Below are 16,993 nucleotides of genomic sequence, written 5' to 3'. Positions count from 1 at the left end.
AGTCCTGCTGGCAGAAATGACCTTCAGTCAGAAAGGTTGATGATCAGGATGAAGGATCACAAACACGTGATTGCAGCTCCTGCTGCAGAGGGTGGAACAACCAGTTATTAGGTTTAGGGGGCAGTTACTTTTGCAGATAGGGCAGGTTTGGAGAGTGTTTTTCCCTTTATAAATGAAACCATAATTTAAACAATACTTTTTGTAATATCTTTATTATCTTTGTCTAAAATGCAAACAAGTTTTATAATCTAAAACATGTATCAAACAGACAAATATGCAACAATATCACACACAGACCTGTTTCAGGTGTAAATGTAGATAGATGATGTCAGCCCTGCAGTGTGATGGCAGCCCTGCAGTGTGTTCATACACTCGCTGAAAATGTTTGTAGCAGAGGAGGACGGGGTAATACCTGGTGCTGCAGGTTACCCCAAACCAAGCTGATCCCTCCTCCCATGATTCACAGCTGGAAAGGGATCTTCTGGATCTTCCCGCCCACCTCATCTCGCTGAGCCCTCTGAGCCTGCAGCTGCTTTTAATGAGTGGCGTGTGCGAGCCTACCCGCCCGCACGGAGGTGAGAACGGTGACACACACACACACACACACACACACACACACACACACACACACACACACACACACACACACACACACAGAGGAAGTATTTTAGTGTTTTTGTTATTGCTTTTTCTTGCATATATTTCAGGATCACTGGCTCAGTGGCTTGAAATAAACTTTATTTTGGAGTTACATATTTTGATTTTGGGCAGTTTTCTGTACTGTTTGTTTGTATATGTGTCTTTTTGGCTGCTGTTACAACCAAATTTCCCCTTGTGGGACAATTAAAGGATTATTCTATTCTATTCTTCTATTCTTATATTCAGGAAACAACTGTTTCTAGTCATTCACATTTATTTAATATGCTAAATTAAGTTTTGGGCATGTGTGGCATCATAGATGAATACATGAAAATTGCAGCCCCCCATTTTATTTATATGCCTCATGTCACTTCCTTTTGGGAAAAACTACTGTTAGTGTCTATTTTGCTGTAATATAAGTTCCGCCAGCAGAGGGCGCTCAGTGTCTTACACATCAGTAGCCGACACCTCGCTAGAAGAGTAGTGCAGAGCTGGCGCACCAGGTAGTTCCTGATACCTCCTGTTTCTCTGTTTTTACAGGTAAGCTGGGTTCCAAATAATACATATGCGATAGACAACAGTAGCAATCGATCATAAACGTAAAAGCTAGTGAGCCAATTCACGAGCTTGAGGGTTGATAACGGTGAATCGCCACCAGGTGTTGCAAAATTCACCTTTGTTAGAGGGAAGTCACCTTTGTTAAATAGCAAAGTATTTAAAAATGAATTTCATTTCATTATGTATGATCTGAGCATGCGCAGAATGATCCACAGCACTCTTTGATCCTTTTTTAAATTATTATTAAACTTTATTGAGAAACAGTATACAGAACGTGTATACAACCAGGGCAAAATTAATATATGCCAGGGGGTGTAATACAAAGAATTAAATACATTCAAATAATTTATAATTACTACAAATGGTAATAGTTTTCATAGCATTTTGTTAAGTAATCCACAAATCAATTATATGTAACATAAAACATCATTATAGTAATATTTAAAATTAGGTTTTTGGTTACTGTATTTGCATTTGTGAAAATAAAATTTAGCTAAGATAAAAAGTTTATTATAAAGTAAACATCCCTTTTTTTCTGCCTTCAAAAGAAACAAAATACAACATTTTCCCATTTCACAGTAAAGTCTTTGTAGAGATGTCCAGCAATGAATCTTCTGAAGTCTTTCCAAAATGTTCTAGTGTATGAACAGTAGGGCTGTTGATAGTCGACTAGTCACCGATTATTTTTGTGATTAGTCGACTAATCAGATCATGTATCCATTGGACATAAAACGTACAGCTTATTGCACCAGCATGCATCTGCTCTTATATAAGAGCACTTTATACACTTAAAGCTGCAAGCTAATGATAGTTATAACTATCATTAGTTATATGATAGCTTTGTTTCGGTGAAGTTGTTTCGGTGAAGTTTAATAAACTCCTTGCTATCTAAAATATAACAGGACACCGGAGTAAATTCTCGAGCATCTCACACTTCTGATAATCAGCTGTCTGCTTGATGTTTATTCAGCTGTGTAAAAACTATAACTTTAATCTCAGCCAAACCGATTTACTCAGGAACAAATAAAATACTAAAAAAAGCCAAACAATAACATTTTTAAATTATCTAAGTGACTTATATATCATGTTTAACCTCAGTAGCGAAAGACAGCGGTGGGTTTGAAAACGATTTGCCGGGAATCTGGTGTTCTCACGGGCTCTAGTGAGCCTTGCTCCCGGCTAGCTATCGAGCTAGTGGGTAACAGAGGTCTCCGAAAACATAGGAGCGCTTTTGAAAATATGTGGTGTCTTGATAAACTGAGGAGATATTTGAGGTTTACACAGTTACATTCTCGCCTTAAAATATGTTAAATGTTTATTTTGTGACCCAGAAAGAATAATAAGAGTCATTTTAAAACTAACTAGCTGCCACCATTGTTGGAAACTGAGCTGGGATGCGCTATAAATTCCCCCCCACACCACAACAGCATCTGGCTGCAGCAAGACCCTTCTCCTATTGGAACAGTACTTGGTCTCTGACTGATGACGTATCACGAGTACACGAGTTTTTTTTTTTTTTTTATTTGCACAGAAATGTACAACAATTATGGCTACAAATTATTATCTCTACAAAGATTCTATTTTCCCAACATGAAATAGTATCAGAACAGGCTAAATTCCAGCATATAGAAGATAGATAATAAACAGGAAGTACAAACAACAACAAATAAATAAATAAAATCAAACCACAAACAGAATCAAAGCAAACAAACAAAACAAAACAACAACAAAAAAAAAAAAACAAAGAAAAAAAAGACATTATACCTTAGGGGTTTTCTAGCAGATCTAGTTCAATAAGCATATGATTCAGAACCAGAGCTTGTTTTTTGTCCATAAATTTAACAGGTGAGAGGAAGAGGCAGAGTTCTTTGTGAAAAGTCAAAAAGGACGGCTTTGTTTTCAGAAAACAACATTTGTGAATGAAGAATTTCCCCATAATAATTATTACATTTAAAACATTTTCAAGCTTCTTTTCTTTTCTTAGAGAACCAAAAATAATATCATTTTTAGAAAATTCAAGTAAGTTTGGAATCTTTGGAAAGAGCCAGTAGTGCACATCGTTCCACAGGGCTTTACAGAATATACAATCATAAAATAAATGTTCTGTTGATTCAATATCCCCATCACAAAAAGAGCAAGAATTATTATCAATAGCAAAGCGACGTCTGAGAAATTCTTTGGAAGGGTAAATACCAGAAAGGATTTTGTAGTGGACCTCCTTAGCTTTGGGAGGAATGGGAAGTTTTAGGTAATTTTTTCTGATCTCTTTCTTTTGATCACCGGAGAACAGATGTGAGATGGAATTTGGATTGGATCTATAAGGGAAAAAAACATTAGTAAATAATTCCCTAATTTGGGAGGTTTTTTTAGACTGTTAGCTGTAATGTTATGCCCATTTACCAAGAGTTCAGGGAGGTCAGGGGATCTATAGTCAGGGTTTTGAAAAAGATTATATGCTGTACATAGAATGTTTTGAGGGATAGCCTTAGTAATTTTTTTTAAAATTCTTTGTTATTTATTTGCAGATTATAATTGGTGGTGAAATCTTCTAATAAAATTTTACCTCTATCATTTAACAAATGCATCACTGACCAGATGCCCTTATCATACCAAGTAGCACAAGTACGCATATTGAGAAAGGCCCTTTGTTTTGATTCGTGGCCTGCCAATATGGTGCTGCGCTCCCACAATGCATTGCGGCGTTACGTCAACCCCAAAGCCCGTTGCGTGCAGGAGAGTATGCATGCGCATTGCCATAATTATCAGAGTTAATCGGAGCTCCCGTTTTATGAAGGATTGCGCCACGTTTTTCCCACATACTGAGACGTTTTGTTTTGCAAAAGTCAACACGTGAGCATTAATACTGAAACTCTGGGTTTAAATAAATGTGGAAAATTACAATTTAAAATAAAACAATGCTTTTGTTAATTCACAAAAAAGCAGAAATTTCCATAGTAAGCGGGGCGAAACAGGAACTTTTCTGTCATTTAACGGTTTATCTGTTACTTAATTACTTTGGTGTAGTATGAATGGGTGAAGCCCTTATCAGTATGAAAAGTTGTAAATCTTATAAAAGCACGGTGAAAAGCTTAAAATGAGAGCCCTGCTTGAATATTGTTCAAAGCTAACCTGTGGGCCGGGTTGGAGTCATTGCTGGCCAGATTTTGGTCCCTGGGCCTTGAGTTTGATACCCCTGCCATCCATGGTTAGCAGACAGATTAGCAGATGATTTTACAGCTGATAGTTTTAGCAGTGACTAGAGTTAAAAACACTGTTTTTAGCAGGTGGGAATTGTGTTCAAATACAAAATTAATTTTATAAGTGCAAAGATTGTGTGTGTGTTTATCTATAAAATATTTATAATTATTCTGGATATTTATAAATGAACTCATCTATTTTGTTGAGATCTGGGGTAGGTCAAGGAAATCTTAATTTTTTTTCAGATTTTTTCAGATCTCGCAAGAAGCTTCCTCCTTTTGGATTCAACACAAGTAAAGTTTTGTAACATCGACACCTTTTAAACCGTTTCATCACGCCTTCCTTCCCTCAGAGATGAGTGGGATGACTGACCTGACAACAGCTGAGGTTTGGTTTTCTGTCTTGACCCTCAGGAGTCAGCAGTGTCTAAAAATGTGTGACAGAAAAACACACACTTCTCTTTACTGTAAAATAAGAATAGCAGAAGTGAGTTGTAGGCTCGTCAACTGATTCTTGGAAGACTTGTAAATCAGCTGTTTGTGAGATTATTGTACAAAAAAAAAAGAAGTGTTTTTTAACTTTGTTTTTTTCCAGTCTGGGTCGTCTTACTCCAACAGTCTGAAGATAGGCATCGGGTAACTGGCGAGTCTAAATTGGCTGTAGGTGAGATTGTAAGTATGAATGGTTGTCCGTCTCTCTGTGTTATCATGTGATAGGCTGGCAACCAGGATGTACCCCTCTCTCACCTTAAGGTAGCTGAGTTGGCCTCAAGAACCCCCAGATTGGATAAGAATAACATGGATAGTCAATAAACAAAAACTATTCACTAGTGATTAAAAATTATATTTAAATAAAGTTTATTGGCATCTTTTACCTTTTTACAAACAGAAAACATCAACGATCAGCAGCCTAAACCAGTGGAGGTGGCTGAACTGCTTGAAGTCATAAAAATAATAATGCTATACTGATCAGTCTCCTATGGCTCAGAAAACTGTCTTGCCTTCCTAACCTACATTTACCTTGTTCCAGTCTCAACACTGCAGACATGCTGCTATATATTTTAAGCAAGACATTTTGCTGCAGTGCTACAGCAAAAAACTGAATTAAAATACTACATCGAAAAATACTTGCGAATGAAAAATAGGTGGAGCATCTCAGTGTATCACAGACAAAGTGGAAAATGCTGTTGAAATGCACAGCTTCATCAACAAATCCTCTCCACAGAGCTCAGTACTAGAACATCCCGGTCCACTCATCAGGGTTTCCACCAGAACGAATACCTCCAGGACTGAACACGTTCTTCTTCCCTGGTTTGCTGCTAAAGCAGCTCCAGTTTGTTTCCAATTAAAGTGACCTGAAAATAAAACTGAGACAAGTTGAACATCACTGTTAAGTCAGTTTAAAACAACACAAGTAGCCAGTGTAGTGTCACTAAAACTGGCATAATATTTTAAGACGTCTCACTGCTGAATTTGAAGTCGTTCAACTGATTTCTGATGCTTGTTAAAAGAACACCTCAATAATCTAACCAAGAGAAAATATAAACCTGAATAATTGCTATAGTAATAGTAATTACCTAATCCCAGTGATATATTCCACAAATGCCCCATATGCTTCACACAGTTCCAAACAACAGTAAAATACAGAGTTATCTGAGGTACTGGAAGTTTTTTATGTTCCCAATCCTGGTCTTTGTCTCCTTAATGATCTCCTTGAAACAAATACAATGCAAAATGTTGTTGGCTGGATTCACATCCGCAAAGAAGACTATTACAAAGCAATGGTTCAGTCCTGACATTTGTATGGAATCATTCTGGAGACGATGTCTTATCCGTGTTATTGGTTTTGAACATACCACAGAAAATTAAATAAAGCTCGACCTGCGACTGTTGAAGCTTGGGAAATCTTCTCATCCAGAGTTATCTCCTGGAAGAGGCAATAATTGGTTTTAACTTTCTGTTTTTTCTTTGCTGTCCCTATGCCCTGTGACCAATGTTTGCTTTGCTACTGCAGTTTACAGTTGTGCTGTATTTGTCTGTACCCCCCCCCCCCAAAACCCCATTTTAAATCAATAAAATATTGATCACAAAAAAAAAAACTGTAAAATACAGAATATTATATTACCGTGTGGTGCACAACTCCACATAAAACTCACCGAGTAAACTTCTATCTAACCACAAAGGCACTCTCTCGGATCTTGGAAAGTGGAAACTGTGAAAAAATGGATTAAACAGAAAGTCATTTTACTTTACCTGTAAGGTTTATTAAAGATTTATTAGAACTCAAATTTTTAAAACCAACACTTACATCCAGTTCTCTGGGGAATTGAACAGGCTCTAGTCCCTTACAGCAGAGCACTGAGAAAGGCCTCTCCTTGGTCTCTGAATGCTCTTTGAAGCACAGACTGAACACTTTGGCAGGCAGGTAAACATCCCAGTCAGCTGCATGCTCCTCTATTAGATCGTTCACCATCCTGTTTGATTAGGAACATTACAGCACTGAGATGTTACTATGACGACAGAACATCCAGGTATTATGCGCCGATTGTTTGTAATAACAGTTTGGTCCATAGGTGCCAGATATTTCATATTTTTGGTCTTATTTATTCCCTTTTATCTCATTGAGAAAAAAACATAAATACTATTATAAAAGACAACTACATCATCAGCAGGAAATTGTTGTTCAAATATTCCTTTAGCTCCCAACAAAACAAGTACTGAGAATCCACAGAGAGTTGAAAATTGTCCAGACTCTTTCAGCTCCAATAAAATGAGCGCGACCACTGTTTCAATAAAGTTTCATGTCCAGACATCCAAAAGTAAAGAAGAGCTCATTTCCATCTGAAGTTGACAAAATTCTCACTTTAGTATGTTTTTTGACAAAAAGAAAAAAGTAGAGTTCGGCTATAACTTTCGATGTTAAGGTAGATGGAAAAAATAACAGCAGCTTTGGGATACTTGACATATGCTTTACTACCAGGTGGCTAGTTATGGTCGAGCTGATAGAAACACATCAGCACAGATCTGGATAAAACTATTCTCAATAAAAGTTCATGTTGAGGGTCTCCCACTATCATCTGGTAGGAAGAAGATGATGAAAACGGACTATATCTCAGAGATGATCCATCAACAACACAATGCATTAAAACATGTTCCTGTGTGGTTTGAATGACTCACTATGAATAATCCTGTCTTTCAGTTCTCGGTTGATCTGTCATCAGGAAGACAGTCACACAGTATACAGTTGTGTGAAACTGGACAACGAGGACACACTATAACATTAGTTTATAACAAAAAAAGTATCATGCATTATATTATGAGCTGGAAGACACAAAGGGCTTTTTCAGCTGGTGGTAATTCATTTCCAGTATAACATGTTATACTGGACAATTCAGAGTATATGTTTAATTTAACAAAAACAAAAACAATATTATTTCATTAGCATTTAATTATCATAACATCTCACAGAATAGATAAAGTTTCATTCTCAGCACCATATTTTTTATACTGGAACTCTAAAAAAACAACTGTAGTTTCAAATTGTTAACAGTTCAGATAATGTTTTTCATCTTGCCTTGGGCCTCAGTGCAGCCCTTAAGTTCATCCACGGTCTAAAACAAGCCAGTTTACCTTCCTTCTGCTCCCTTTAAGCCAACAGTCTCCTGACTGGCAGCCACTTGTAAACAGGAGCTTTTTACCGGAGGAAGGTGGAATTTCTGAGCCATCTGGTCTCACTGACATCATACAAAGCAAGACTAGACAATTGTTCTCAGGCTGCACATGCTTGATTTCACAGATTTTTATGTCAGATGCAGTTCGTGATGCAAACAGCCCAAGGCTTCAATCTGACTATTAGAGACTTGAAAAAAGGGGGCAAAGTTTGGAGACATCGCAGGACTCCGTGATAAGTTGTGAAAATACGTTGTGGAACTCGATTCTAGCCATCAGTTGTACGTGTGTTTTGCAGAGAAAACTCATGGTTTTCAAACACAACTGTATTCATGCAAGTACCACAAGACAAAACTGTTACCCATTTGGTACGAACAAACCACAACAATATGTGTGTGAAAGAAAATAAGGAGTATATTAGCTTCTCTTTATGCATTATATGATTGCCGAGTTGGTCTTGTGAAGGTTAAATATGCTCTTCTAAATTAAAAGCATGTCACTATAATAACTACACATGGGTTTAACTGCCTTGGGTTTGGTTTTCAGGCACTAATTCCAAGTCAGATTTATAAGGCACTTTAAAAAATGCAAGTTTCTAAACTTCAACTACATTTTTGATGTTGATATGAAATCAGGTTTTGCAAAACAGTCCAGGCAGATTAATCAAGGGTGCGCGCTCACTTTGTGGACTATGTCAAGAGGCAGTCTGGAGAGGATTCTCAGTGGATATCCAAAGTGCGCAATGATGTCCACGACGTTCTTTGCCACAGCTGAAGGGAGGCACGCTGTCATCGGCACAGCTTCCACCCATTTGGAGTAGAAGTCGGTCACCGTCAAAATGTATTTGTGTCCGTTTACTGTTTGAGGCAGCGGTCCTCGGACATCCAGAGCAAGCCACTCCCATGGCTCCTTCACCTGCAGTCAGGACAATGCATCAGGCAGAGGGACAAAACCACCCTAAACCCTGGTTTGGATTTGGAGTAACACCTGCAGGTAATCGTACAACAGACGTACCTCTATAATGTTTTCATTGTCTTTATCCTCAGGCTGTAAAAATGACAAAAGAGGAGGTGAATTAAGTGCTTCTCGATATAAAAGACAAACGTTTACAGATTAAAGGGTGTAAGAATTCTGCAGCAGAGACAGGAAACTGTGACACAATTGTGCCCAACACTCGGTGTCCTGATACCCGTGTGGAGCCCTTGGTTAAAGCTAGTCTGGTGAATTCTGTTAAAAATGTCCCAGTAGTGGATGAACTGGAAATATATGAGAATAAAAGTTTATTTTTTGTTTATGATCCAATCAAGTGATCAGGGTTGTGGTTTTAGTGTTCATCCGTTCATCCAGTTTCAGAGATTTATTACACCCCTAGTAGACTGAAAATATTCTACTTACACTGAAATTATTATCTGGAGCCCAGTGGATACTCTGTCGATGCAGGTGGAAACACACACATAGATTAACTCGCACTAATGAAGATAAACAACAAGATAAAACATATCGGATATGCCGTAAATGCCATAAGATTAGCTAAACATAAACTCTTAAGTTATCCCAGTGATCAGTATGTATAAAATACAATTCCATCTACCTGTGGTACACAGTAATCTCCATGAAAAAAGTGTGGAAATGAATCGATCTTCATCAGCGCTTCATCAATTATAATCCTCCATTTCTCTGACGTTTTGGGATCTCTAATCATTAAAACAGAAAAAAGTTAAAACATTAAGGAAACAATAATATATATCTGTACAGAAATTATTAACAAAATAAATAAAAGAACAGGAAATTTTTTTGATTTATGAAGGAGAAGCACCAAAGAAACCTCTCTGGTGTTTGATTTGATTTTATCTTTATCTTTTTCCAAGAGAAAACCTGTGATCGACCAGAAAGTCATCTTTGCCAACACAACAAGTCCCAAGGAAACCTTTGGTTAGGTCTGAAAACTGGTTTAGTGACCTAACCAGTGGGCAGATCTCCAATGGACCAATACAGCAAACCACCATGACTGTAAATTTGTTTTTAAATGCGTGTACAGCAGGAAAATGTCATCTTAAATGCTTTTATCAGCTTTTAAAATAAAAAAAACTTAGGTTTGACATTGTGTTATACCTGTAAGCACACAATCTTCACTGTAAACCTGCAAACTGTACCATCCAAAACAACCTTTTTGCAAGGTTACTGTGGTTTTTAGGCTTGTGCATTAAATATATATCAATTTAAAATCTGAGGCGTTTGTATAATGCTAACTGCTTCTATAAAGACATTTATGAGCCACAATCTTTCAGCAGGTAGCAGCTGACGAACCAGATTGTTTTTTATACCTCTGAGAGAAACTGAGTAGTCAGAAGTAACATGTTTAGTCCTTTTGTCCTTTTTAATCTTTTGCTTTTCTTCTAAAACTTCTAACAAATCTTAAATGTCCCTCACTGAGCACAAAACAAATCTTTCACGGTCACTATACATATACAGTGGAATATAATTGAATCAATCTGTGACACCTAGAAACTATTTCTCATAAGCTCATTATGGAGCATGTGTGAATGTTAAAAGCTCAGCAAATATATAACAAAAAAGTTGCAGATTCAGTGAATTAAGGAGCGATGAGAACAGGAGGAGGAAGTTGGTTTTAGAGAATAATATGGAAGGAAAACTTTAAAGCTGCTAATATTATTTACCACAATCTAAATTTTGATCTCTAAGCTCATCCAGCCTTGTTTCCTTTATTGAACAAACACTGCAAAAATTAAACCTTTCTTCATTTTAAAATGTTATTAATAACATATAAAGCCCTACATGGCTTGGCTCCTACCTATACAGCAGATCTGCTGAGACTGAAGAGGGTCATCTGGGTCTGAAAAGGTCTTTTAACTATTTTACGCTTTTACTTTAAAACCAGAGGTAATAATGCTTTTGAAGTTGCCACTGCTAAACCTTCCTCAGCTTATCAGGTTGGTTGAATTTATGGTTGGTTTTCAGTGACGCTTCATAACTCAGCTTTTCCTTAATTGTTTGACTGTTGTTTTTGGCCCTTGGTTCTTTGAATGTGTGTATGCAGGAACGAATGTAAGACTAACTGCATGTTTGATTATGTACACTTATCCTTAATGTGTGGTTTTATTCAAACGGTTAAGCACTTTGTAAATATGCGCTTTACAAATAAACGTATTATTAATAATTAACAAGCAAATATGCCTAAGAAGCTAATGGCAGTCTTCAAACTGTCAACACTGACTTATTAGAGGTATAATTAATGATTAAAGAAACTGGCTCCATAGTGTAGCTGTTCACACATTTGCCTAAAAAGTGAAAGATACCAAGGAAGAGACACAAATCCCTCATGAAGGGCATCCGTACTGTGCATACTGAAGCATTACTGCTTATTATTGATTTAAGAAAAGAGGACCAGGACAGTAGAACGTCTCCTTGTGTGTAGTTACATACCCAGATGTCTCTTGTTCTGTCTGGCTGGGTTCTTTGGCCCGGACGCTGTCGTCTGTTGCAGGGAGAGCTGATGTTGCAGATGCAGCCAAATCCTTCTCTGAGCTTTTAGCACCAGGTTGCTGCTTTCACAATAAAAGAAACAACACGTAATGCATTTAGAAAAATGAATAACATTAAACGTTAAACAATAAAAAGTTAACCGTCTGGGTCAGCTCACCTTGTGTCGTTTACGTCTCGGGTTAATGGCAGCCTGCATCAAGGAGACAGTAACAACACCTTTATTTTTAAAAAGCCAGAGGAGTTTCATTATGCAGCTTAAAATATTTCACAAATGTTTTATTTCTAAATGATGCCAACAATTATCTATGATACACACAAACCTTCTTTTTCTGTGTGTTGTCAGTCGGTGTAAATATGGTGGGAACCGCATCTTCCCGAAGTGTCACACTTTTGCCCGTTTTGTCAATGTACTGCTCCTCAAAGTGATTGATGCACAGAACAGAAAAGCGAGTCGGCGTCCAGTCCTTCCACTTCATGTTCAGTACCCATTTTTTAAGTTTTCGGGGGTTGTACAGGGGAAACCTGCATGCACACACAGAAAACATTTTTTCCCCTGTGTGAAAAGTAACTCACTAAAAATCGTGTAGAGTTCAGTAAATTATACCTGTTGACTAACTCTGTTAAAACTGATTATGATATGCTATATGTAATATAACACTCAGTATTTCCAGCGTGATATACTGAATGTAAGCTAGATAATTCAACTTAAACAACAGAAAAACATAATAATAAGAGCATAATTTAATGTTAAAGGTCTTAATCTGGAGTATTTTTGTCTCATAGATGTAATTTAGAGGATCTTAAGTGGTCTTTTTTTCTTCTTCTTTTTTCCGTTGCTGCCTTTAGGGGTCGCCACAGCAGTTCATCTGCCTCAATCTCAACCTATGCTTAGCATCCTCCTCTGTCACAGCAACCCTCTGTATGTTCTCCTTTACCAAATCCACAGCTCCATGTTAAGCATCGTTTGTCCAATATATCCACTGTCCCTCCTCTGCATATGTCCAAACCACCTAAAAATGCAGCTCTCTAACTTTGTCTCCCAACACTCAACCTGAGCTGTCCCTCTGACATACTCATTTCTAATCCTGTCCATCCTGGTCATTCACAATAACAATCTTAACATCTCAAACTGCGCCTCCTGTCTTTTTGTTAGTGCCACCATTTTCAAACCATAAATGATAACAGGTCTCACTAGCATCTTGTAAACCTTCCCCTTTACCCTTCCTGCTATCCTGTCAAAACAAAATCACCCACACTCGTCTCCACCCACTCCACTCTGCCTGCACTCTCTTCTTCACCTCTCTTATGCACTGTCTATTGTTTTGAATGGTATGTAAACTCATCTATCTTCACTACCTCTACTTCTTGCAGTGTCACACCTGTATCCCTCTCATTTCTCTTCTCTCCGATGTCCACAGTTCACACCTGTTCCTTACTGTCAGTATAGGTCACAATGTTCCCTGCATCACAGTCCATGAATACTATGGACTATTATGTTTGTTGGTGAAATAAGCACCTCAGGGCTGATCCCTGATACAATACCACCAGCACCTTAAACCCTTAAGTCACTCCTACAGCTCACAAGTGGTTCTCAAATGATTTGACTGTTGGTTTAGTTTAACCAAAAAGCAGCGCTATTATCGAAAACTTTACATCTGGATCGCTCGAGGTGTCGCAGTTGTAGGCACACGTATATCTCCCCATTTATGGTCAAATTTCGGTCAAGTTGGGACCACAAAAACCGATTTTGTTGTTGCTAACGCTAAAGTTGTATGAGAAACGTCTCCAGCTAACAACAATTTGGACACTTCAACATCCGGAAGGACATTTCAAAATAAAGGTCGCATTTATGCTTCCTTCCTTCCCAAGATGAGAAGAAAATGATTTATAGAATTCAGCCACCAGCCCATCTGTGCCTGGAGATTTGTTGTTTTTAAGAAATTCAATAGATGTCAATATCTCTTTTTCAGTAATTGGACTGTCACAAAAAAGCCTATCAGCACTTTTAATCATTTCAACATTATTTTCAGAGTCAATAAATTGGGTAGCGACCTTTGCGTTATAATTGGATTCATACAACTTTGAGTAGAAATTACAACAAAATTGAGAGATAATTTTTGCATCATCACTGACCGTACCATTTATATTCAATTTATGAATAGTATTGGCTTTAGATCTACTTTTTTCTATGCGGAAAAAATAAGCAAAATTCTGCTCTCCCTCCTCTATCCATCTTTTTCTTGAACGAACAAAAGCTCCTTCAGCTTTCTGGCGGTAAAGCTCATCCAGTTTAGATTGAAAGGACCTAAGATGTAATCTATCCTCCTCCAAGACCTCGTCTGGTGGGAGTTGATATATTGCGGAAATTTGAACAATTAGATTTTCTTCTTCTGCTGCCCTTGACTTAGCTATTTTTGCCCCATACTGTCTTAACATTTTACTCGTCTCAAATTTCCCAGTTTATGCCATAGGAATTCTCAATATTAGCCTTGTGTATAAAATGTTTTAACAGTCGTGTGATTTCAGATTTCACAATTGTATTGCTCAAAAGCGAACTATTTAATTTCCAATATGAGGATCTATTAATTGCAATAGTTGGAAAGAGTTGCAGGTTAATATATATATATTGCTCTATGGCCCGTAAGTGGAGTTGCAAGGATATTGACCGTGACACTGTCCTTTGATAGACTACTTGATATTAACCAGAAATCAATACGCGATTTCCTTGAACCAGAATGGTTACTGCAGGTAAATGATATATCATCACTCACCATTTCTTGCGGTTGGCTGCACACAGTGGGGAGAAAAACTGCACTGCACAACGACAACTGTGAGCTCAGAGCAGCATCAGACAGCCACAGCTTTAACTCCACCATCCACCAGCTGAGGGCAGCGCGCACAGCGCCGTCACTCTGTGCATGCACAAACTAATGCAACAGGAGAATATCTGTCTGAATGTCTTATTTCATTTTATTTTATTTTATTTATTTTATTTAAGCACCTTGGCATGCAGACTGCTTCTACAAACAAGTGCCAAACCATGCTACTGTTGTTATTATAAACTAGAAGCATAATTCTGACGGGAAGAATTACGTGCCAAAACATGCTACCTTTGTGTGGTATCGCAGGAAATATATATATATATATATATATATATATATATATATATATATATATATATATATATATATATATATATATATACACGAGAAATATTGTGTGGTTATATAAATATATGAGTATGCATAATAGTTATTATTCATAGATACATACATCCTAAGTTCCTGTTATTCATCTGAAAGAAACAGAATGAGTGTGTTGTTACAATGGTAATGCCAGGAGAGGCAGTAGTGGTTCTATGTTACATTAATGTTGTAAGGAAGCAGAAGAAGAGTGTGTCCCGTAGGAGGCAGTAGAAAATGTATGCTCATGTTCTGTACATGCCCTGAAAGAAAGGTTCAGTAAACCAGTTGCAACAATACGCCATTGGAAGTCTCAGTTATTTCATTGTTACTTTTTGAAGATGCAACACTTTGTTAATAAGAGCAAGAAGCATAATTCTGATGGGAAAAATTATGTGCCAAAACATGCTACCTTTGTTATTATAAACTAGAAGCTAGGTCTTTTATTGTCACGCTGTGACATTTTGTCGCTTTATTGATCAAAATCAGTCCTTTTCTCGCTTAAATACCGAAAAAAGCTTCTGAGGTCTGAGTTGACACAGTGTTCCTACAGTATTATAGCGTTACATTTGCTAAGCTGGGGAGCAGGGCCGTGCAGAGAGGTTTAAAGGGGCGGGTGCTCAAAGTTAAAAAGGGGCACATTAAACCAGGCTGAATAACAACAACACACATTCATCAAGAATCTAATATGGGAAGGGCAGGGCTGTGTTGATCTGAGACTGTAGACAGTAAAAAGTCCATAGGAGAGATGGTAGCTGATTAAACAAGTGAGATAATAACAAAATGCAAAGATTGGTGACAGCGCTTGGAACCATAAGGCAACAAAAAACTGTGAGAAATAATGTAGGCTGTGCCTGTGAATCACTCTTTGCTTCTCTTCTTCCATCCATCCCATCATTTCATATATCACTCTCCACTTGCTGTCTATCTGAGAACAAGGCACAACTTGCTATTGCAATAAACTATAATCTAATTATCCACACCTAACAACTCTTGCACTTAATCTATAATAAAATGATGACAGAAAAATGTTATAGCTCTGCCTTTAGTAGCCTCACACAGCTCCTACTGTTTCCTCCTCATGTCCTTACCAGGCATGTCTGGACAATGTTATATCATGAGTAATAATTTAAAAAAAAATCCATATACATAAAACAAACACATGCACGAACACACAGTGACATTTTAGACCTTCTTCAGAATACTGTATATACTATGGGCATCACGGTGCTGATCCAGAATCCTTACATTATTATTTATTACTAGAGCTACAATAATAACGCAATGAGGAGGGGGAAGTAATAAATATGAATTAATGTATTTATGATGATTCCATTTGTTTCACTATCCACTCTGTGCAGGGGCAAAGCTTATTACATTTTTAAACTGTGAAGATACAATAATTTTACTGCTGTAAAATCCAAATTTTGTCTTATTTAAAATATAGATCTAATATAATCTGCTTCTTAATGTATGTTCTTTAAAATACAGCGTGTGTTTTTTTAAATATTATAATAATGCATAATTATGTGGACATGCATATTAGATCGTTTTTTAGTGAAATATAATCCCACCAGAAAGGCAGGAAAAGCCCGGAAACTTACTTTAAAACTAAATATGTTCCTTAAAACGGTGACAGAGCTACAGACCCATGACAGCCTTACACAGGTAGCCAGCAGCTATGACCAGCACTACTTGTGCAGTTAATAAAAGGACAGGTAATGTTTGTCGCGCTGTTGCACACACAGCACGCTCGTTTTCAGTTCGTCAGTTGCCACAAGACAACTTACCAACGTGTACGTAATAAGCTAATACTCCTGTGTGCTATACACTACAGTGTACGCTGTACACCTACTTACTGGTTTTGTCGCATCAGTCTGTATGGAAGGAATATAGTAAGTCTGTGTCTCTGAGTTAACTTGTTTCTCCTACAGCTCCGGACCGCTAAAAATGCGCGTGCTCTTTGTGAGCTCGTTCCCGGCTCGTAACCAGCGCGTTCTGCCGTCAAGGGCGATCATTGGTTAAATGTGATCATGTGACTGATGCAAGCCAGATCCTTTTATTTAGCAAAACTGTGATTAATAGTTAAATATTATTGTTGAGGGGCACAGACAGGACTCCGCACGCACACACACATAAAAAAAAAAAATTATTATTATTTTTAAAACGTTGCCTCAACAAAAGGGCACTTTGGGCACCCATCAGGAAAGGGGCGGGTGCTCAAGCCCCTCTAGCCCCCCCCCC

The 16,993-nt window shown here is 37.6% G+C and overlaps 1 protein-coding gene and 1 long non-coding RNA gene across 2 annotated transcripts; both read right to left on the bottom strand.

Moving 5' to 3' along the window:
- Positions 1 to 2,090: 2,090 nt before the first annotated feature.
- Positions 2,091 to 7,580, bottom strand: LOC146519621 (uncharacterized). Its single transcript, XR_014873650.1, has 3 exons — positions 6,703 to 7,580; positions 6,551 to 6,606; positions 2,091 to 5,761 (listed from the first exon to the last, which is right to left on the bottom strand). It is a non-coding gene; the product is annotated as an uncharacterized LOC146519621 (long non-coding RNA).
- A 4-nt stretch (positions 7,581 to 7,584) lies between these two features.
- On the bottom strand, positions 7,585 to 16,902 carry LOC146519620 (uncharacterized; the record flags this gene model as incomplete). The annotated part of the gene is made up of 9 exons (XM_085156471.1): positions 16,609 to 16,902; positions 11,888 to 12,089; positions 11,725 to 11,757; positions 11,508 to 11,626; positions 9,655 to 9,757; positions 9,459 to 9,491; positions 9,078 to 9,110; positions 8,745 to 8,978; positions 7,585 to 7,605 (listed from the first exon to the last, which is right to left on the bottom strand). Coding segments are annotated over exons 1-9 (792 nt in total), but the record flags the coding sequence as incomplete, so codon positions are not given.
- Positions 16,903 to 16,993: the final 91 nt, after the last annotated feature.

Source organism: Neolamprologus multifasciatus, chromosome 4 (assembly GCF_963576455.1).
Source record: "Neolamprologus multifasciatus chromosome 4, fNeoMul1.2, whole genome shotgun sequence".
Classification (NCBI taxonomy): Eukaryota; Metazoa; Chordata; class Actinopteri; order Cichliformes; family Cichlidae; genus Neolamprologus; species Neolamprologus multifasciatus.
This window is presented reverse-complemented; position numbering and strand designations above follow the sequence as displayed.